This window comes from Pogoniulus pusillus, chromosome 7, assembly GCF_015220805.1.
Source record: "Pogoniulus pusillus isolate bPogPus1 chromosome 7, bPogPus1.pri, whole genome shotgun sequence".
In the NCBI taxonomy this organism is placed as follows: Eukaryota; Metazoa; Chordata; class Aves; order Piciformes; family Lybiidae; genus Pogoniulus; species Pogoniulus pusillus.
This window is the reverse complement of record NC_087270.1, coordinates 13,755,604-13,777,405: the sequence shown is the minus strand read 5'-3', so window position 1 is coordinate 13,777,405 and position 21,802 is coordinate 13,755,604. Positions and strand designations below refer to the sequence as shown.

Below are 21,802 nucleotides of genomic sequence, written 5' to 3'. Positions count from 1 at the left end.
TTTATACCCCAGCTGAAGAAACTGAGATGTAGAATACATTCTTTTTGCACTATTCTACATCCTCAAGGACTCATCTACGGTTAAAAGCTTTAGTGGTTTATGGCATTTCCAAGTAAAGAACAGTGATAGTACTGCACAGTTAGAGGACAAGATCTGTGCCAGGAGTCCACTTCTATTTCTGGCTCTGTCACTGGTGGGCTGTGTGACCTTCAGTGGAGAGCTACATCTCTCTTCCTTCATCCACTCCTGCTCTGCAGGAAAAGAACTTCTATTTGCTATCTAAGGTACAAAATGGCAAGGGCAGAACAAAGGTAAGACTCCAGGCCTCCAGTACTGTGTTAAAAGCATGCAGCTCTCTCATTCAGCTAAATACCATCAACATCTTATTAATTTTATTCTCAGAAGTCAATAGAAACTCCTTCTGACTTACTTTATCCATTCCTTGCTGTAGCAAATACAGAAGCAGTACCCTGTAATTACTACTTCTTTTATTGAGTTTTGAACTGCTAAAATCCCAAAGAACAAGGCTTAATTCCACTCTTCCCCAGGTCATCATCAGTAACTCTGTAAATCTAATTTACCAAGTCAAGCTCTGTGAGCCTGTATAACTTAAAACTATCGCTTAGAACTTGACAGGCTAAAACAAGTAACAGTAGATATTAAATTATTACCTTAGACACTTGTTATCAAGAGCAATTGTCACTAGTGCAATGGTGAATGTGACCAAGACTACAGTTTAACACAATTTGGTTTTCCAGTATAAAACTGGAAAATAAACCAAAAACAACCAAACCAAATCCAACCAAAAACCAAACCCCAACCACCCACAAAACAAACCGCCCAAACTGAAAAAAAAGAAAACAAAAAAAAAAACAACAAAACCCTGAGCTTGTTATGCTTGGATCCATCCTGGATTATAAAATTTCATCATCTCTTGTCATCTGACTCCTATTGAGTCACTGAAACACTGTACTCATTACAATCATAAATGAGAACACACCTGTCCCTAACCCTTTTTCACTCTCAGAATCACACAGAATCAACCAGGTTGGAAAAGACCTCTAGGATCATCAAGTCCAACCTATCACTTAGCCCTTCTAATTAACTAAACTGTGGCACTAAGTGCCTCATCCAGCCTCATCTTAAACACCTCCCCAAGCAGCTGGTTCCAATGAGGAATCACTCTTGCTGTGTAGAACTTCTTCCTAACATCCATCCTAAACCTGCCCTGGTGCAGTTTGAGACTGTGTCCTCTTGTTCTGTCACTGAGTGCCTTGGAGAAGAGACCAACCCCCATCCAGCTACGACCTCCTTTCAAGTAGTTGTAGACAGCAATGAGGTCTCCCCTGAGCCTCCTCCAGGCTGAACAACTCCAGCTCCCCCAGCCTCCTCCACACAGGGCTGTGCTTCAGACCCCTCACCAGCCATGGTGCCCTTCTCGGGACGTGTTCAAGCACCTCAACATCTTCCACATCATAGCTAAGAAAAGAAAGCCTAAAGAATTTGATTTTAATTTCCCTCTCCTCTTTCCTTCAAAACAGATTACAGCCAGCTTCCCAAGAACAGCATGTCCAGGAAATATTTCAGCCATAGTATTATGGCCTACAGCCACTTCACTGACAAGGCGCAATGTAAACATTAAGTGTCCTGCATCAGAGCTGATGTATTTACAGAAAACAAGGCAAAAAGTATTAATTCGCAGAATTTTATAACTGCTTTCTGTAACAATGAAACATCTAATGACCAATGTTCTTCGCATGATCAGCTTCAAACTTACTAGCTGCAGTTTGGTGTCTCTATGCTTTTTCAAACGTATGTGATACTCATGTTCACCTTGGCCTACACATTCTTTGATCAAATAAAAGACACTGAGAGACTTCAGCCAGTGTGTTCATTAAACTAGTAATTAAATCATTTCAGCAAAGAATTTTTACAGCCTTTTAATAAATAAAACCCTGAAAATGTAAAACTATGAACTGAGCTATTTTGAGAACTTCATTAATCTTCGGATAATGGTAAGAGTTTCTGACAATCTAATTTGTTTTAGATATACTCGTATTAAGATGGTTTAACAATCTCTTCCTAAATCCTCTGTACCGCATTTGATCATAAACCTTGTTTCAAACTCCCATGGTATTTTACTTCCATTGCAATTAGCTCATCCCTCTGCCATTCTTCTCTCTCACACTAATAGATTTCAGCATTTTCCTCCTATCTTAAGGCATTATCTCCCATAATTTTCTATCACAGCACACTTTTCATTATGGAAACATACTACCTGTCTGCCCCCTATATATAAAAGCATCTCTGGAAGTCTTTTCCCTTTTTTGATAGTCTGACATGACACAGTACTTCGCAATTCTACTGACTGACAGCCTTCAGTCACACCATTCTATAGATAGTTGTTGCCAACCCCTAAGTGACTTCATGGTCTATCCCTAACCCATCAGTATTTCCAACCTCTGAATTTTTCACTCACCTACCTTCATCTTCTTTTCAATAGCAGGCTTCTAGGTCTATCACAGATGTCCTGAATGTATTTAAAAACTTCAGCTATGTATTTTGTCCACACAAGAGTCCCCTGAAGATTATTTTCTACTGTTATGCCTAGGTTTACATAGTGTTACAGTTTCTTCTCCTAAACAATACTTTGAGAAACTAGTAAAACAGAAACAATGACAGAGTCCTCCCTTCTCCCCTTTTACATAGTAAATATCCAGATTTTTCTGTTCAGATTCACACTCAATTAATTTTCAATTAATTCTTCTAATCTGACATAGATATTAAATAGCAAATTAATGTTAATTTGAATGTTATAAATAACAACAATTTCCAATTCAAGTAACCTATATTTCATATCATGCCTTTTTACAAAGACTGGATGAATACTTACTAAGCTGTTATATACCACTCACGTCTAAAAAGTGTCCTCAGATTTTGCATTTGTCAGTCTGATTTGAAATATTTGATTTTTAAAATAAATTCTAAATTTGGCAATTACAGCTACTATTGTTTTTTTTCCTTCTCACAGCTAAGCATTTAATTCAGTAAAATATTCCAATTATCCTCAAACCAGCACAACTTCAAATGAAGCACCTATCGTTCAGAGTATCTACAGAACACACTGCTCCATCTAGAGGTTAAAAACCAAGGGATGTTAAAGCAACCTTACATGTAAACCGTTCTCAAAATTTCTTAAAAACACTATCTAAAACTGGCTTCAAAATGCATTACCTAAAAGTCACCTGATCTTTGAGATCTAAAACCTTCTCATTAAAAACAGATTGACCCCAAATTTTGAAACAAAAATATCTAAAAATCAAAACATACTCCTTCATCCAGTAAGTTTCTGGCATTTCAGTGACATTCTCACTGAATTTGTAGCCCCAGCATAATTAGTTTTGCCATTTTGCCACTTAATGTAATGAAGACTGCACAACCACAGGATGCAAGTCAAAGATGTCAGCCTCCCAGCACCACTTCAACAAAACGTTACATTCATAGTCAACACTAAGGCAATGGTCCAATAAGGAATGCAATCTCTTGCAGGTACATTTTTCAGGCCTCAATCCTTCATATTAGCCTATTGCTTTCTACATATTTTTGCAAGAATTGGAACACCTCTGCTAAGTTCTTATACTTTATTTCTCTACTTTATTCTGTTTCTGGTAACTCTTCATCTAAATTGCACACACACTAAAATAATGCTTGAAATTGATCACCAGGACAGTCCTTATAATTCCTCCCAGATTAGATTCTACCTTGCACCCAGCATAAAAGAATAATACTATAAAGACATTGTTTCTTGAGCTTGTATTGATTGAATGCTTCCTAGCTATGCTTCACAAGCAGTCATACAAAGTAGAATAAGGGTCAGAAAATCAGGAGCAAGGACTGCTGCTGGAAATCCATGGGGCTGGAGGTCTGCTGCACTGCTGTTTTGGAACAAAGGCATTGTTTTTTATCTACTCCATGCTTCTGGAAACACAGAATTGCCACATAGTGTTTTTCCCATGTTTTTTTTAACCCTGCTATCTTGCCTTTTCTATTTACTCGCTCTAGAACTGCACTTCCTAATGGTATCCCTCCTCTCTTTCTTAGTCTGTGCTCTTGATTCTAAGTTCTATCATTGCTCATGATAGACCAAAACATCCCTAAAAATACAATAATGAGCCAGAAGCAGTAAAACTCACAATTTCATTACCATTAAGAAGTGATTTTTTAAAAGTTCAAGTGCTGCAACTATGAAAATCAGATTATTTTGTGCCTAAAGATTAATTGGGAAATTTACCCAAGTATCAAAGTACCACTCCAAAAGACACTGCTCAAGCAACTCTTGAAGGGTTTCTACAGGGTAATGCATTGTTCACCAGGAACCTTTATTGAAATACAGCATCAATTCATATTCTGTATTACTTTGAAAAATATGTTCAATTAATTTTAACATCTCCACATTTTTAAGACATATCATATACAAAGAGTGTCTCTTTGGTTCTATCTAACACATACAAAACAGATCTTGCATGGGAAGCTGGTGACAGAATTTCTTCCTGATTATCTGTCACGATTTGAAGACAAATGTATGTTTAGGATTCCTGGTTTATGTCAATTTGCCATGCAAGCCTTATTTTGTTTTCATTTAATGCAGTACTTTAAGCAATCCTTGAATCTAGAGTATAGTACTATGAATTCCTAGGAAGCACGACTGAGCATCGCAAAAAAATGTCATAAGCTCGATAAAAGCTTCAAAAATTCAAACCTCTTTTGATCTTCGGTTGACATGTACTAGCAGAGCAAAATCAGGGCATTTCAAAGCTGTTCAAATAGAACAGCTCCTTTCTCGTAAGTTCATCAATTTAATGCCAAAATTAAACTCTCCTTTTCAATATATCAGAAAGAACACAGGGAGCAAGGCAAATTGAACTGCTGCTTCATCACATCTAGAATCTCCCATGTAATAATGTATTTCAGTGCACCCTCCCAAAACATACTTCAACTGCAGCACTGCAACACACACTCCTTTGGAGTTGGAATAACTGATTTCCAGCATCAAACTGGGAAGTAACAACTCAAAACAACTTTATTTGCTCTGAATATCAAACACATCAAAAGCTTCCACATACTTGTCTGCTCTGGGTATTTTTTTGTGACAACCTAGCTTATTGACTCTGCTTACACAGTCTGTGTAACAACCATTGCAAGTCAGGGCACCTTGCACAGGAATGCACAATTGAAGCTACAGCCTAATTTTTTTCCTTTGCCACGAATCCTTTCTCTGATTGATGTATTATTCTCACAAGAGTCCCCTACTCCACACAAGCTTTCCAGCCTTGAGGTTAAGTGTGGTTTCCTTCAAATCCTATCCGCAAAGGTAACAGAAGAGGGAAGATAATAGACAAACTACTGCATTCTGCAGCAACCCTAGTTCTGGCAAAATACCAGAAGCATCAGTGCATAAGGTGTGCTTTCCCTTAAACCTGCCAAATGAGAACGTATCAACTGACTAGAACTTTTTAAATAAAGAAGTACTCCAACAAATAGAAACCAAATCCTGGTTTCTCACATGCTCATTTTGGTATTCTAATTTAAATAGAGACTGCACCAAGACACTATCTCAATGGATCAGGCTTAATTATTAACAAAGCCTTCCAGAATATAAACGTTACCTAGGAAACAAACAACTGATGTTTCTCTGGCTTTGTAAATGTTTTGAGGCCTACAACAAGCCACCTAATGTTAAGCCCCAAAATATTACTACAATTACTCTTATCACATTAAATAAATTACATATAAATCTCTTTATCAAATTGTGTAACACTATTTTCCATAAAAAAAAGCCATTTTCACTTTAAGTTCAGTTTGAAGCAATTCTTGTATCAGAAAGTGCTGGTACAACTTGCACTAGTAATTGCCCATCCATAATAAAGCTTAAAAGTAAAGTTGTATTATGACACAGTGTCTGTTGGAAGAAGAAAACACTGGAATTTTTTTACAGCTCCCAATCTCCCTATACACAAATTATGAAATATCATAGTTGGAAACAACTGAATTAGTTTTGTGTTTTTCTAGGTGTCATTTCCTCAGAGTGAGAGCTATAAGCATTTGTAAATTGGCAATTTAATAACGAACATCATTAACCATTCTTTTAAAGACACTAGAGTATTTCAAAATTAATTTTCAGATGGTAGAGATTATAAGCCTTTGCTGAAATATAATTTTTTTTCTTTTCAATTATGAGGAGGAAAAAAAAAATCAAACCTGAACAGTTTCCTTTAAATTGATTTAAGCATAGACTAAGCAAGTATTCTAAGTTATTCAGTCTCTTTCTTTATGCAAATGTTTTGCAGAATTAAAAAACAGGTAGGTGCTCAAGTAGATGAACAAAGGCTGCTTCTCTATTTCACAATAAAAGAATGTAAAAGAAATACACTGACAAAACATGTGACAGTAGAAATTTAAACTGGCTGATACTGCACACTACTTTTGAAGCTAAAAAGAATTTTCTTACAGCTTAAAGAAATGCATGTCCTCAAAACAGACTCATTATCAAAAATACTATTACATTACAGACGTGTGAAACTATCACTTTGGATTAAAAATGTCTCTGTAAATTATTTCAGTAGTACTAAGAAAACCCACAAAAACACTTACATCTCATTTACTTTATCTTCTGGGCCTTGAACTTGGCCCGTTACAGTTCCTTGACTGGTGTTTTTAACCCATCCAACCAATCCTAATTTCTTAGCTTCCTCTTCTGTGTACTAATGTGAAAAAATAACAAAAGGGCACAATCAGTGTCAGCACATACACCACATACATATTGCTTAAAACTCATTCTATTTTCATAGCTTTAAAAGTTAAAATTACAGGAAAAAAAATCCATATATGATGCTCATATTTTGCCATTAAGATACTCCCCCATCACCTCTGAAATTGCAGCAGAAGCAGCCAACTTTTGATTTTACATATACATAGTAAATGCTATACCAAAAATTATGGACTCCCAGCTATTGATTTATTTTGATGAATCAGAAATGTACAAGTAACCTGTTTTCTGAGGTGCTGGGTCTTAAACTTTCTCAATTTCTCTTTCATGTATATTTGAAGTATATACATATTTTTCATTTTTCTCTGAACACTGAAATAGCAGGGACCAGGAAACCTGTTCTGCAGAAATCCATTACATTTTTTCCCCAAGTATGACAATAAAAACACTTAATTTTTATCCAAAGTCATGTAAATGCAGCTCTTTCTCAATATTGCTCCTCAGCTCCAGATTAATGCTGTGGCATGTATGCATGGCTTCAGATTCGCCCAAAAGAGGGCAGAAAAAGCTTGCACCTGCCCACCACAGATGTACATATGCTTTCCACCTGAGAATAATTAAATTCAAGACATGCTGTATTGTAATCCTGTATGCATTTCAGTTTTACACTGTTTTGCAATATATATGCAACTGTGCATAAAAACTTTCATGTCTAACATTAAGCCTGATCTATTATTGTCAAAGAACTCTCCTCTGAAACATTCTCATCTTTCTTTATCTTCTGTGAAACGCAAAACTACTGCTGCACGTTCAGAGCTGGTGGAGACATTTGGCTAGGATATGAGCCAGGCTGCATGTTTGTAGCACACTGTTATGAGGAAACACAATTAGCTTCTTTAAATACTGGTGCTATAATTACCTTTTAAAAGTCAAATTACAACATATTGTTTCAGAAGCTAATAACGAGACGTCCACATTTAAACTTTCTAAAGGATAACATGCTTAAGGCTTCTGTGGCTGTCTTAGCACAAGTTACCTAAGCACAATCATTAGATACTACACAAACAACCAACACACTAAGCAAGCTTTTAAAAATCTACTTTAATATATCAATAATGTAAACAAAATATTTTTCACCTTTAGACACACACTTGCAATACTTAATATCTAGCCTAGAACTCAAAGGTCAAGTTGAGGATGTTTACAGATCTGCTGCCATTTTTAGCACTGGCAATACGATACTGCAAAATAGAGCTGGTAAATCAGACATGGCCTTACCATCCTGAAACAAACACCTAGAAAAGAAAGGGAAAAAGCATTTAAAACAACTTGAAAGAATACTATTTCTAGAAATTTACTCAACATAAACTACAGAGAAGCCACCTGTGGTATTTTTCCTCACACAAATTTCAGAGTAAGTTATGAAATTTTAACATTGGAAAAACGACAGAATCTGTGTACCAGGTGGCCTTGAGCCTTCCCTCCGGCAAACGACTGCTCTTCACAGCGCATGTAGCTTTCTGTAACCAGGATGTCACAGTGCGAAAATTGCCCTTGACTTCACTTTCACTTCAAAGTTTCGCTGCCAGCCCGGGAGGAGTTGGGGGGGGGGGGGGGAATTCCCACATAACATAAGAAGCGAGCAAAACAGGGGTAACTGAAGTGCTTCTGACAGAACACTGTGTGCTCTCCCCTGAACAGGGCGACCTTTACAATGGAGACATATCTGCAACCTCCCCAGCCCTCCCTTCTTTCCGTGTGAGGCGGGGGCGCGGCGGCCGAGCGCGGGGGCGCGGGAGCGGGCGGGCGGCGGCTCACCGCCTTCCCGCCTCCTCCGGCGTGGCGCATGCGCCTGCCCACCGAGCGGCGCCCGGCACCCGGCCGCGCAGAGCCCATCTTTACCTTGCACTCGCCCGAACACTTCATAGTCCACCGATTTGAGCGCGCTGGAGGCCTTCGTCGCGGCAGACATGGCGGTGGCGGAAGCCGGTGCGGCGGGGCGCACTGATCGCCGGGCCGCGGCCGAGCGGAGCCGCCGCGTTACCCGGACGGCAGCGCGCGAGGCTCAAGCTTGCCGCCGAAGCGGCCGCCTCGTAAAGAGGTGGTGCGGGGAAGGGAGCGGCTTGGCTCCCCGAACTGATTCCCCCCTGGCTCGGAACCGCTGCTGAGGTCGCGTTTCTGCCACTGTGAGGACCGCGACCGCTTAGCTTTGAGGCCCTTGGGCGCCTCTTCGAAGTACAGCGCCCTGCGGCAGCGCAGCCAATACCATGTCGTGAGATACTGAGGTTTCATAAAGGCATTATTCCTTCTTACATAGGAGAAGAGAAACACGGCGAGAGCTCAAAGGTGAGACTCTTAAAAAAGACTAGACTAGTAGGCATGTGCCTAAGTGGTTTCCCACCTCAAGCATCCAGCACGTAGGTAACTGGCCATTTGCAGGGGTTTACAGGAATCACTGAAACAAAAGTACTTCCAGGGACAAACTGGGGTAGTTTTGACTGATAAGGTGTAAAGTTAAGTAACTGAAATATTACTACAAAAACCTCACCCACCTAAATCCACCTTGAGCATCCTCTCCTGGTGAGGCTGCAAGACTGACTTCACAGTATCACAGTATCATCAGGGTTGGAAGAGACCTCACAGATCATCAAGTCCAACCCTTTACCACAGAGCTCAAGGCTAGACCATGGCACCAAGTGCCACGTCCAACCTTGCCTTGAACTGCCCCAGGGACGGCGACTCCACCACCTCCCCGGACAGCCCATTCCAGTGTCCAATGACTCTCTCAGTGAAGAACTTTCTCCTCACCTCCAGCCTAAATTTCCCCTGGCGCAGCCTGAGGCTGTGTCCTCTCGTTCTGGCGCTGGCCACCTGAGAGAAGAGAGCAACCTCCTCCTGGCCACAACCGCCCCTCAGGTAGTTGTAGACAGCAATAAGGTCACCCCTGAGCCTCCTCTTCTCAAGGCTAAACAATCCCAGCTCCCTCAGCCTCTCCTCAATAGGGCTTGTGCTCAAGGCCTCTCACATCTCCACAGTACTTAAGCTTCCACCCAGAGCTACTGTTCTAAGGCACAGAGCAGCGCAATGTCAGGCAAGGGGCTGGGCCCCTCAACTGGACGAGTAGGCCTTGGGAACGTACATCTTACCTCCTGCAAGCTATTCAAATATGCAGTGGTATCTGCTCATGTTTTCATTAGCAAACCTTTCCAGAAGTGATGGCATGTGTTTTTTCTGATGTAGATACTACATGTACTTAAACAGAAACCAGAAATTCGTTGTCTAGTAGGCTGAGTCTCCAACCAAACACTACAAAGATTCTTTTCCCCTGGAATGTTCTATGCTTGGGGTTTACCACACACACCTCCGTATTTGCTTTTGCTAAAGATCTAAGCATCTTCAGGCAGTATGCTACGCTAGATAAAACATTTAACCAACCTTAGAAGACAAGCTTAGCCTCCTTTCACACACCCACAGGTAAAGGCAGGTTAACTGAGACTTTACAATAAAAAATTAGATCAAGACCACATAACTAGAGAAATGACCATTCAAGTCGGTGCAGAACAAAAATAGGCATGTGGAATCAGAATGGGAGAACAGGAACAATGGACAAATTTTCCTAATTTAACTAACATGTCTAATCAAACCCTTGCCTTTTACAGGGTTCATACATTTTGCTAGTGTGGAATCAGCACCATTTTGTTTTCGAAGAGGATTCTACAGGACGGAACAGAAAGCAGTGTAACCTGAAAATCTTTTGTCATTTGCTGCCATCTATCAGCAGTGAAGAGCAGGACAGATAAACGATAAATCTACAGTAGCTACCTATTTAGAGCGTAAGGCATTGAACAAGCCTTGAAACCAGAGCTCATTCTGGTACAGATTATACTTTGCTATCTCCACACTCCAGTACTAGGAATGGCAATCTTTTGTGGTATCCAGAGAAACTGACTTTTCAAGTGAGTTTTCTTGATTCCTCCGTAAGATCCCCTTATATCTGCACTGGCTTCATCTTTGAGAGCTTACTAGCACAGAGATACTTGTCTTCCTACTGCCTTTTTTCCCCCCTCATTGAAGTCAGTTTAAGATATTTTATTTGCAATAGGAACATCTTGCCACTTGTTCCTTAGATGAATCTGAGTCTCTCATTATTTAATGAAAAGTAGCAGAGCTTAAGGGGCTCCAAAAGACACTACCATGAAACACCTCATATTTTACAATCCAAATAATCAGTATATGTAAGCAAACAGTATTCAAATGTCCTAATTAGGAAGAGAGATTTAGTATACACTATCAAGAAATTTATATAGTCTGTAAAATGTCAGTGAAATTATTAATTTCCCCCTCTTTCAGCTGTTTACTCTAGGATGGTAATGTAGACCTAAAAAGAATCATCTGGTCACGTTTCCTGAAGCTACGGCCACTTGTAAAAAATACTTTACTTTTTATACCACACAGAGTCTAAGCACTCTGTAGACAAATGTGGAAAAAAGGGTGTCTATTAAGGAGAGATACAAAAACCAAAGCAGTGCTTGGCAAAAATGAAGTCTCGTGTTAAAATAGAGCAGCACAGGAGGAAACTATTTTCCTTAGCTGCATCATAAATGAAAAATTACTTTGTACTGTGGAACTGCAAAATTTGAAATCCAAGCATATAAATTTTATAGCCTTTGAGAATAACCCACCTGGTTACTTTTATTGTAATCATTACTGTGTTACCCAAAGAAAACATTTAATAAAACAGCTGAAAGAAATGCTGCATTCAGTTCTGAAAGAGGATTTTATCATCTTTCTGGAAAAATGTCAATGACAGATTGTTGAAGTAATAATGCATGGAGAATTGCTAACATATTTCCTTGGTGGTTGGCTGATTACATATGTTACAGATGAATCTACAGTGTACCCATAGCACAGGCAGGTGACCTGGTTACAACATTTGCCTCCTGAGCCATTTATAATGCGAGATCCAAATCCGGCAATCTGATCTGTGTGGGAGGACAACATACCTGTGCCAAGGCCCACTTAGGCAAGTGGAGTGTTGTGCAGCGGAAGGGTCATGCCTACACAGATCAGATTGCAGGACTGCAGCCAAAATTTGCGTGGATGGGACCTAAATTTGTCCCTCTCATGCTCTAAAATCATGAACTGCTTACATAAAGTGGCAGAAGTTCTATGGTGAATTATAAAACTGTGAACCTGTTATTTTACTGGGGCTAGACTATTTTGTGCTACTTTGTGCTTTTTCAAGCAGTTATTCTGAGTCTTCATGTAGAATAGCTACATTCTTATGCAGCAAACACGTGGAAGACTTTTTGTTTTATTAAAGCCCTAATTTGCTATGCCCTGATCCTGTCGAGGGCATTAAGACCTATCAACTCTCTTTTTCTCTGAGAGAAGCTTCTATTTTTTAAGCTGCAGGAGTAATTCCCAAAGATCTGTTGTTTGTGATCCTGTTCACTTCTCAATAATTTTGGTTGGCATCATATACAGATATGAATATTTAATGAACTTAAACTTCTGTCCTTTTTTCAACATTGCCAAGCTAAAGTCCTTAGTTTGCTTAGCACTCCTCAACATAAAGGTCTGAGGCAATAAACCACTAAAAAGCCACATGAGAATAAAGTTTGTATTTCTGATCTAAACTAAGCCTTTAAAATTTTTTTCACTGATGTATAAACAGAAAGAATTTTCAAGTAATTTTCCCCTAGTTATTAGTAGTGAAATTTTTTATCTAAAGCTATCACAAGGAACTAAACCACTAGGTAAACAAATGCTATGTATGAGGAAATCAGCCTTGAGGACTTGCATCATCATTGCAAAGTTCTCTTACATCAAAGGGTTGGCCAGTAAAACATGGGAATATGAGCTGATGTATCCTATATCAAGAAAATGCATCTCAATCAAAAAAAGTTACTGGTAAAGTTCTATTGTTTATATGAATCTGAGGGCACGGTTTGGGGTGAAGTCTGCCAGTCCTGTGCTGGCATGATGAATCAAGTAAATCCTGGCTTGATGATTATATCTAAACACACACACGACTATTAGAATGCCTCCAAGCATTTAAATTCCTTTGGTAAATTTTCATGACAGAAAGTGAGTATAATTTGACTTCAGAAGCAGTTTGAACAACAGAACAGTTTAACTACAACATTTTAATTTTGCAATTCTAAGACTCAGGAGTTTTATATTAATTTGATTAGATCTTAAACTAAGATGCAAAAGCAGTATTATTTGGCAGGTTTATTCTGCAGGCAAACAGAATGTTAAAATTCATCATCTTAGCAAGCTGCTCTTTTGGAGTTGTCTTTGTGGTCTCTGTTTCTCCTGGATTATTACTTAAGGATATGAAATATCATGCTTCTTGAGGTTTTACCTGAGACAGTGAGCTCCAAAGGGAAAGAGAGAAAGCATGAAAGGATTTGGGTTCAGTGAGGATGGGAAGCCCAGGCCATCCACTTACATTATAAATTTGGGTGGGACATTGTCTGCTCATCTCAGTTAATATTTCCCCCAAATTCTGAAGTGTTTCCTGATGATGGTTTTATTTGCTTTTATTACACAACATGCTTCTATGCTGAGGAGGAGGAGGAGCTGTGGTCTATTAAGGCAAGTAATATTTTATTCGTATTTGAAATATGGGAAATTTCAGCATCACCCTTCCCACAGCTATTAGAACAATGATGTCAGATTTTGTGGAGGATTTAGGGCTCTATAAAAAAAAAAATCTAAGAAAGCACAAATGAGTGTGGGTTGGTAAAGGAATGCTTTAGAATGGAGGTGAGTTGACAGCTATGAAATTTTGCAGTTTAGTGAAACTATTTGATTCATTCTCATTAACTGTACTAGCCCACTATTTTTTATTTAAAAGCAACAAAGAGAAACCTTAATTAGTACTTGAGAATCTTGAAATGTGTTACTGCAGTCTGTGTCATCAGTATTTCAGTCAGGTCTCACTGAATAGATTGCTGCCTTAGTCCTTGGAACTGGATAACTTCAGAAGCTTGAGTTACAGTTTGTGTTGAAATAGCTAAAATGAGTCACCTGCTATTATTGAAGGATATCTGAGAACTAGTGGTGACTGCATAGCTGGAGTTAATGGACTGGTGGGGTCCAAATAGCTTCTTAGATTTAGTAATAAATATTGTCATATTGTAGGTTTAATTCACATTTTCTCTGGGAAAGTAATTAGTCTGTCCCAAACATTTATTCAAAGTTGCCCACAATACTGCCCCCTTAAAATGATATATTGAGTGGTTATTTATGGTAGAAAAGTAAATGATAATGACTCATGACAATAAAAAACATGTTGATACACTCCTCTCGCTAAGATAAAAAGAGATAATGCATCAAAGTTAATAAATCCATAGATACTGTCTATATTGATGCATGAAAAATTCCAGATGGTTTGAGGTGGTCTTTCTGTTCTCTCTTCATAGTTCCCTGATACAGGAGCTTGTGCTGATAAGAGTAAGCTGCTAAGAATTAACAGTTCTTTCCTTAAGAAGTGATGTTTATGCTGTCGCTGTGTTCATCTGCCTCTCAGCCTCCAAATCTAACTCTGCTGGCAAACCCCAATCAAATGAGTGGGTTACATTTCAAAGACATTAACTTGTGGCAAATTTGGTGAAAATGAGCATCTGGATGATGTAAGATTCTGGTTTGTCTCGGAAAGGTGGGATGGAGCTCTAGAAACGTCTATCATTATCAAGATGCAGCAGGCAAGACTTAGTGCATGCCAAAGGTAATGAAACATACCTCTGTGTCACAGCCTTGTGTGCACTTTCTTTTGTCCTAATTAGCATTTGTGCTTAGATAAAAATGTTGCTGCTGTCAGACCCAAACTTCCATCTATTTTGATGTGATTTTCCCCAGCCTAGTAAAAACATTAGCAGTTCTGATAAAATGGGAGGAATCAGTATGAATTTTGTAGCACAAATTCTTTTTTTGAACTGATTTGAATGGTTTCAAGAAATTGGTGATTATGTGGAAATGAGTTGTCTGGATTTTTAAAAAGCTTTTGACAAAATTCTGGGCAGTAAAAGCAAGTGCCATTGCAAAGAACTACACAGGTTTCTCATTACACTGAATGACTTGGCATTGAAAAGTCAGACTAAATTCACTGTTATTAACGTGCAGAGCAAAAGCACGCCAGACTGTGCAAACAGCAGTGGTTTCTGGATGAGCCATTTACTATTCAAGAAAGAGGTTCTGGAGTTACTGTGAACACTTAGGAGAAGATCAGTGTGATGCTCAGTGACTGTCAAGAAAAGGCCTTGTAAGAAGAATGTTAAAAAAGAGCAAACCAGAAAATAATCTTGGGTGCAAACGCTGGTTCTTTACAATATCCTGATCTAGCTGTTCTTCACCTCAAAATCAACAGAAATGGTAGCAGGAGAAAGGATGATCTGAACAGCTTCATATGAAGAAAGATTAGACTAGTATTTTCATGTGTCTTCTAGAGACAAAAAGAATATTTGCCTGTCCAGAGGATATAACACATGTTTGTATAATCATAAATGGTGATTAGACCTCATTACTTTGCATGTCTGAAAACATGTGGGCATCAGACAAAATTACTGTGTAACAAGTTTATGACAAACAGAAAGGAACAACTTTTCACACTGCATGAATCAGAAATTGTGGCTGTGGAACACTGACGCCAAAACATAATGAGCTTAAAAAGCAGATGAATGAGGGGATGAAAAACCAATCTACTGCTAATTACACACAACAAAATAGCCTGTGACTCAGGATGTCTGTGAACTGAAGAAAATGGAAAGTATACAGAGGGGAAGTAAAGTTGTATGCATGCGCAATTCTTAGTCTTCAGTTCTTAGTTTTGTCACAGGAAGCTGTTCTTGCATGTTTCTGCTGGAATGAGAGAGGACAGTCTTAAAATTGAAAGCTTTCCTGTGGAAAAAAAATGTTTGCATGGGCTGGAGAACCCAGGAATCTTAATGAGAAAAGAGGTGAATATCGAGGGTTTTTTTAATTAAATGAGGGAACTGAAGGAGAGACTAAAAGGTGATGCAATGCAGAGGTGTTGTGCTCAGCAGCTAAACCACAGCAAGTCATTGTATGCTCTGTTGGGATTTAAAAGTGATCCCTTCTTGGTAACAACTCTGATACCCCGACACCACCCCAAACTCCCTTTCCTCCAAGCTTCCCATTTCAAGGTGCCCTGGTTTCTAAAGTTGTTTATTTGCTGAAGATAGCCAGAATGACTCTGAGTCCATTTCTTCTAATTTCAAAGCCTCTCACTGATACCATTCTGGATGCTCTTGACCAATTCCTTATTCTCTCTTTCCCCAGAAAAAGAGGGCTGGAATCTCCAAGGAGAAGCCATTTTCCAATCATGTCACATCAGAGCTTTGGGTGAGCAGATTAATGCATCACATTGTTATAGGATTTGAGGATGCATTTGGCAAAGGCAAACATAAATCAGGTTCTGCATTCATCCATTCCAATGTTGCTGAAAAAGAAAACACATGGGGGTTGTAGTGGTATCACTATATATGTCTGAGGAAATAACAGTTGACGCCTACTGAATTGTCCTGCGGAGCTCTTTTCTGAGATTATAAACTATCTTTTCTGCTCTTTTTGTTCAAAACAGATTCTCTTTCTCACTTGAGTTTTTTTCATCTTCCTTAGAGCTTTCATCCAATTCTTGGTACATCACCCAGCAGAAAAGCAGTTTCTAGCTTGATACTAAATACAGCTCAGTTTTCCTCTGGATTTAGCTTTTATAGTTACAATGCACAAATGTGGCAAAATTTACTTTTTCCTCTCCCTGGGATTTCATTGTAGTTACAGTCCTCTTGTACTCCTTAACTAGAACATTCCTTCTGTCCTAAATGGCCTTTTTGACAGCTACATTTCCAAGGTTGTTATGAAGTGTTAATTTACAGTCAAGTGTTTCACCTTGAACTCTTCTTAATGGGGCACCTGACACAATACTAGCATGCACCAGTTTACAGTTCCTTGAATTCCAGTATTAGACCTGCAGTTTAGATCTGCATTGCCATAATCATGCCCCTGACATAACTATACTTATTATCCTCATGTTATTAAGATAACAATTCATCATATTAGACAGAATCAATGCTACATAGCTCTGAGCTTGTTTCACATGGTCCTTTCAAAGGTTTGTTAATCTGCTGGATGTTTCCATAAACTGCTGCTTTAGAAACATGCCATAAAGTCTACCGTGCAGATTCAAGGCATAAAACCATACAGCCAGAAGCAAAGTATAAACAATTCTTTAGCAAGAGAGATAGGATTGGCTCCTTAAGGAAATATTTAAGTAAGCTTGCCTGTCTTCCAGAATTCATACATATTTAAGGACTTTTGATTCACACATTGAGACACACTATTCACCCAAAGAGTTAAAGCTTGAACAACTACTTGAGCTATGATCATGTGGGCTATGATCATCATAAGCACAACAATTACTTGGTGCTGGATGCTGACTGAAACAAGGTTGAGAACCTGAACAAAGATTTTTGGCTGTTATTTCATTTATCCTGGGTTGGGAAACAATTTTTTTTTCAAACTGCCATTTTTTCCTAAACTGGAACAATGAGGAAGACCTTCTTTTTTCAGCTAATGCCCAATTCAGAAGATGAGAAGCTGCAGTATTTTAGGGTGAAGAGTACCTGTTCACAGGTTCTGTCCATCAGTAATATTCAAATAGGCTTTGGAGGATTTTCTGAAAGAAAATATTTATGATCTTCCATTACAGAGAAGCAGATTGCTGTATGTGGTACTTCACTGAAGCTGATAGGACTATTTGTGAAATAGGGTACTATCAAACAAGTTGGTATTTCACAGTTTGTTCCTGTAACAGGAGAGAAATCCCACCCTGAAATATTATAAAGTTATATACAGTTGCTGTTTTGCTAACCTAAGAATTTGAAAGTGGCTGAAACGAGATAAAAATATCTGTTGCATCTTCATCTGCAGTTCTCTGGTTCATCTGTTAATTTATAATTGAAAACAAAATGCACTGTTGGCTGCTCAGGCACTTGGAAGGTCTGACACAGTTCTGCTTTGGTAAATAGAGCAGATGTATGAAGCCACAAGGTTTGTAATGAGCAGTTTCTATGCAGGGGACTGCAGGCTGCCAAGGGACTGCATTTCCTTGATTTCCTAGAACAGCAGAATCCTTAGAGTTGACCTTTGCAAGTTTACTGTCATCACATGCTCCCTTGCAGCTGGTTTCTGTTTGGCAAGGCAGAGATTCAGATTCTCAGTGCCTCAAGAAGTAAAAACAAAACCAAACAAACAAAAAATACTGTGACTTTCCCTGAAGTTGGCTGCATTTACTTTGTATCCAGTGGATTATTATTTACTTCAAATAGCCATGAGTAATTTGGAAAGAAATCAGCAGTAAGCTCCTATAATGAGGTTTAAGTCTATTCCTTTTTCTTCATGCAGATACTATAGCTTCAAGGAGTATCTTCCAGAGTTTCAGTGGCACTTGGTGCCGTGGTCTAGCCTTGAGCTCTGTGGTAAAGGGTTGGACTTGATGGTCTATGAGGTCTCTTCCAACCTTGATGATACTGTGATAAAGACTGTCAATGCCAGATTCTCTTGTATAGCATTGAGACAATTTTGCTTTCCCAATCTCAGGCAATAAGACACCTAAACAAATCCAGGGAGTCGAGATGGAAAGCCAGTTTTGCTATGAGTTTTTTTCACCAAGGAGGATTTTGGTCCTGTTTTTATATAAGCAGTGACTCTCAATTCTTATAAGAAGTGTAGTTTTACAAACTCGGGGTTATATTTACATAAATGCTTTAACCCCTTCACAAGTGCCTTTTATTTCTAGTCAATGTAGGCTAAGGAACATTGCACTTGCATTAGAAATTTGTATCTAAACTGATACCATAGAGCAATATCAGTATTAAATGTGCTTTTGCTGATACCGAATCCACCTCCTTTTCCAATGTGAAGCATGGAACAGAGTATTTAGACAGTCTTACTTTAGACACCTAAAATTAGTTCCTCTGAATCACACTTCAGAAGAAGCTATTTTTGTCCCATACTATACAGGAAGCCTCAGTTGGTTGTCACCCTTGTACAGATGCTGTAATCATTCTTGCCACCATCCTCCAAATAGATAAAATTCTCTGCAAAATATAAATTTATACAATAGCTTTTAAAGTGGTAATCTTCTTATTCATAATTTTTCTCTATATTTAAGTAGAGCAATGTTTCTCATGTTGTTTGGTTATTTTTTATTGTTGTTGTTCATCCTATTTAAAGTAAAGGAGGTCACATGTCTCCCAATGAGATTTTCTAGATACAAGTCTAGATGCACTGTTTTTAAAATCAGTATTTCTGTTTCTTTGACTTGAAACTGATGACTTGTATCTCATTCACATGCTTCAGAAGATTGTTTAGACTGACTAATCCTGCTTCCATCTTGCTGATGGTTTCTCAAGAAAGGACTAAGTACAATTGAGTTCCTGGTGAAGGAGGGGGGATAAGCAACCATAATTACTGCTTTGCAAACAAGCAACTTCCACTAACCAAAATCTTTATAGCAACTTAATTTCCCAGGAGCAGGGGAGTAAAAGCTTTGACAACAGGCTGTAATTACAGGCTTTCCTCATGGTCCCATCCTGAAAGGACAGAGAAGGGATTAGAAATGCAGAGATGAAAGTCTAAGGATACTTATCACTAAGAACATAAAAAAAGCAAGCTATTCCTCATTATTTTTGTAATGTGACTCAGTGAGATATGAGTGGGCGTGTGTCACAGACCAGGACAAGTACAGGACAGGCAACATGAAGCTCCTGTTGAATTGGATGTTCTTTTCCAAACTGTAGAATATATACAAGTCTGTCCTTCTTACTCAGGTTGGAAGACAGATGGGTGACTGAGCAAAATGACTATCAGAGCTGAGATAGTAAAAAAACATCTTTAAGGTTGAGTGACAAGTGTCTCAAACACGCCTGACAGTGCTGGTGTTAGTTGATCTAAGCCAACCAACCAGGGAATATACGGACAATGTGCAGTGTGACCTGTGCTGCGGTTAACAACCAGAATTTTTCATTAATGGAAAGACTATATTTTTTTTCTCACAACTGTAACACTTGGATTCATCACTTCTCAAGGTTTAATGCCAAAAGCAACAGGCAGCAGCCATATTTGGGTCACTCTCAATTTGTATTCCTCCTACTTAATAAGAGAGGAAAAAGCTGTTGCTGCAAGTTGCACAGATGGGTTCGTTGTTATGAAAGCTAGTCCTTAATCATATGACTTGGGAACCAAATGTGCTTTTACACACTGCTGTAGCCAAAACATATTGCAAACTCAAAGAAAAAAAAATATTTTTTGACTCAGTTGGCAAAATGTTCCTTTATTTATTTATTTATTTGACTTCTAAATGCCAGAATCCTGAGGGGGAAGGATTGGTGTTGTTTTTTTTTTTAATAATTAGTAAATCTATGAGAAAATACTTTGACAATGCAGGTGCTTTGCGTGTCTTTACTTCTATAATTGTGAATGAACTTAGAATCTCATTTTTTCTTTTCTAAGATACCAAAGTCAGGAATCATATTCCTGAGAAGGAGGAGGTCAGATTAGTACAATGGGTGCCTGAGGTGCTGCTACTTTGCACATTTTTCTCTAAAAGCTAAGTATTTAATCCTGGTGAAAAGTGAGAGGCCCCTTACATGACCACCCCTCTTGGCAGGTGCTGGGGGTACTGTTGCTTTAATTGAAGGCAAAGAAGCTGTAAACCAATTGGGTATTGATGAAGGAGAAAGTATAAAATCAAAGCGTATTGGTAAAGGGCCCCTTAAGTTTCACAAATACAGGGCCCCACAGACCAGATGCACATTCTTCATTAAGGAGTGAGAAGATATGTGTAGCACCTAGCTGGACAGATATAATGTGTAACCATCAATGTCAAGGTTTGCGTCTCTTGACACAGAGAGGATGTTGATTCAGAGATAAAGAGAAACTGGGACCTTGAAATAATGAAGCAATTGAAAAAAGAGGAAGCCAGTTGCAAAATTGTACTGAAGGTGAAAACTACTGTGTGAGGAAGACTGATGGCCTTCATGCCAGATGACCACCAGAAGACCACTGGGAGGGCAGAAATGGAGCAGAAAATAGGACACCTATGTTAATGAGTTTCAAGAACTAATTTTAATAATCACACCTATTCTAAGAAATAATTGTAATAACCCTACCTCTTATCATGAATATATATGTTTCTGTAACACAAATAACAGCTTGTGCTGGCATATGGTGGGCTGTGGGGTTCTTTTCCTCAGGTCAGTATTTTGGTGATAAGAAATTGTATATAATATGCAGGGAATTTGGGGGAGCTATGCTAGCTTTGCAGGTGAGCGCCTAGCATCCAAACTTACACAACTTTGTGTCTTGGTGCTGTGTGTGTATTGCCCTGCTGCACAGCAGGTGAATCTGTTTATTTGGACAACAAAGACTCTGGTAAAGATGTCAACAACTACCTTTCCATGTCACTATAAAAACTATAGTGTAGAAAGTGTTCTATGCAGCCTATGAGATGATGATACAAAAAGCCCTCCTCAGGAGACTGGCATGAGAATATCTGAGCATGATGGCCTGTGCATATCACATTTAGGTTTTCCATGGTGTTTCTCCTCTTTGTAACATATTTCAGCATTTAGTTAGCCATATTTTTTGGGATTTAAAAAAAAAAACCTAAGCATAGCTATTTTGAGAATAAAGGTCAGAAAACAGGATTTGCCTGTCAGTAGCTTTAAATACAATCAGTTTGCAGCTGTTGTATGGTCACGATGTAATTCTTAAGGGGAAATTCAATTAACAATTATATTTAGGAGACAGATGGAGATAACAGCTATCAGTACTGCTAGTGCTATTATCACCTCTCCATCACAGAGTTTATCTTACACCCACAGGCCAATGACAGGACTAGGCACCACTGAGCTCTGTTCCACTGACGGGCGTTATTATTTCTAATAAGCCTCTTAGCCACACATTCTGCTATCAAACTAATTAGCTCTATCAAGTCCATTCCCA

General features: G+C 38.8%; 1 protein-coding gene across 2 annotated transcripts in view; it reads right to left on the bottom strand.

Moving 5' to 3' along the window:
- ACYP2 (acylphosphatase 2) overlaps positions 1-8,752 on the bottom strand; it is a 39,870-nt gene extending 31,118 nt beyond the window's left edge. The window contains exons 1-3 of one of the 2 annotated variants that reach the window (XM_064145975.1): positions 8,669-8,752; positions 8,045-8,061; positions 6,652-6,761 (exon numbers count right to left, since the gene is read on the bottom strand). In XM_064145975.1, the coding sequence (XP_064002045.1) occupies positions 6,652-6,761; positions 8,045-8,061; positions 8,669-8,738 (197 nt within the window). In that variant the 5' untranslated portion in view covers positions 8,739-8,752. Of the gene's footprint in view, positions 1-6,651; positions 6,762-8,044; positions 8,062-8,227; positions 8,373-8,668 lie in introns of those variants that run through there. The other variant, XM_064145976.1, reaches the window with a different exon arrangement.
- Positions 8,753-21,802: the final 13,050 nt, after the last annotated feature.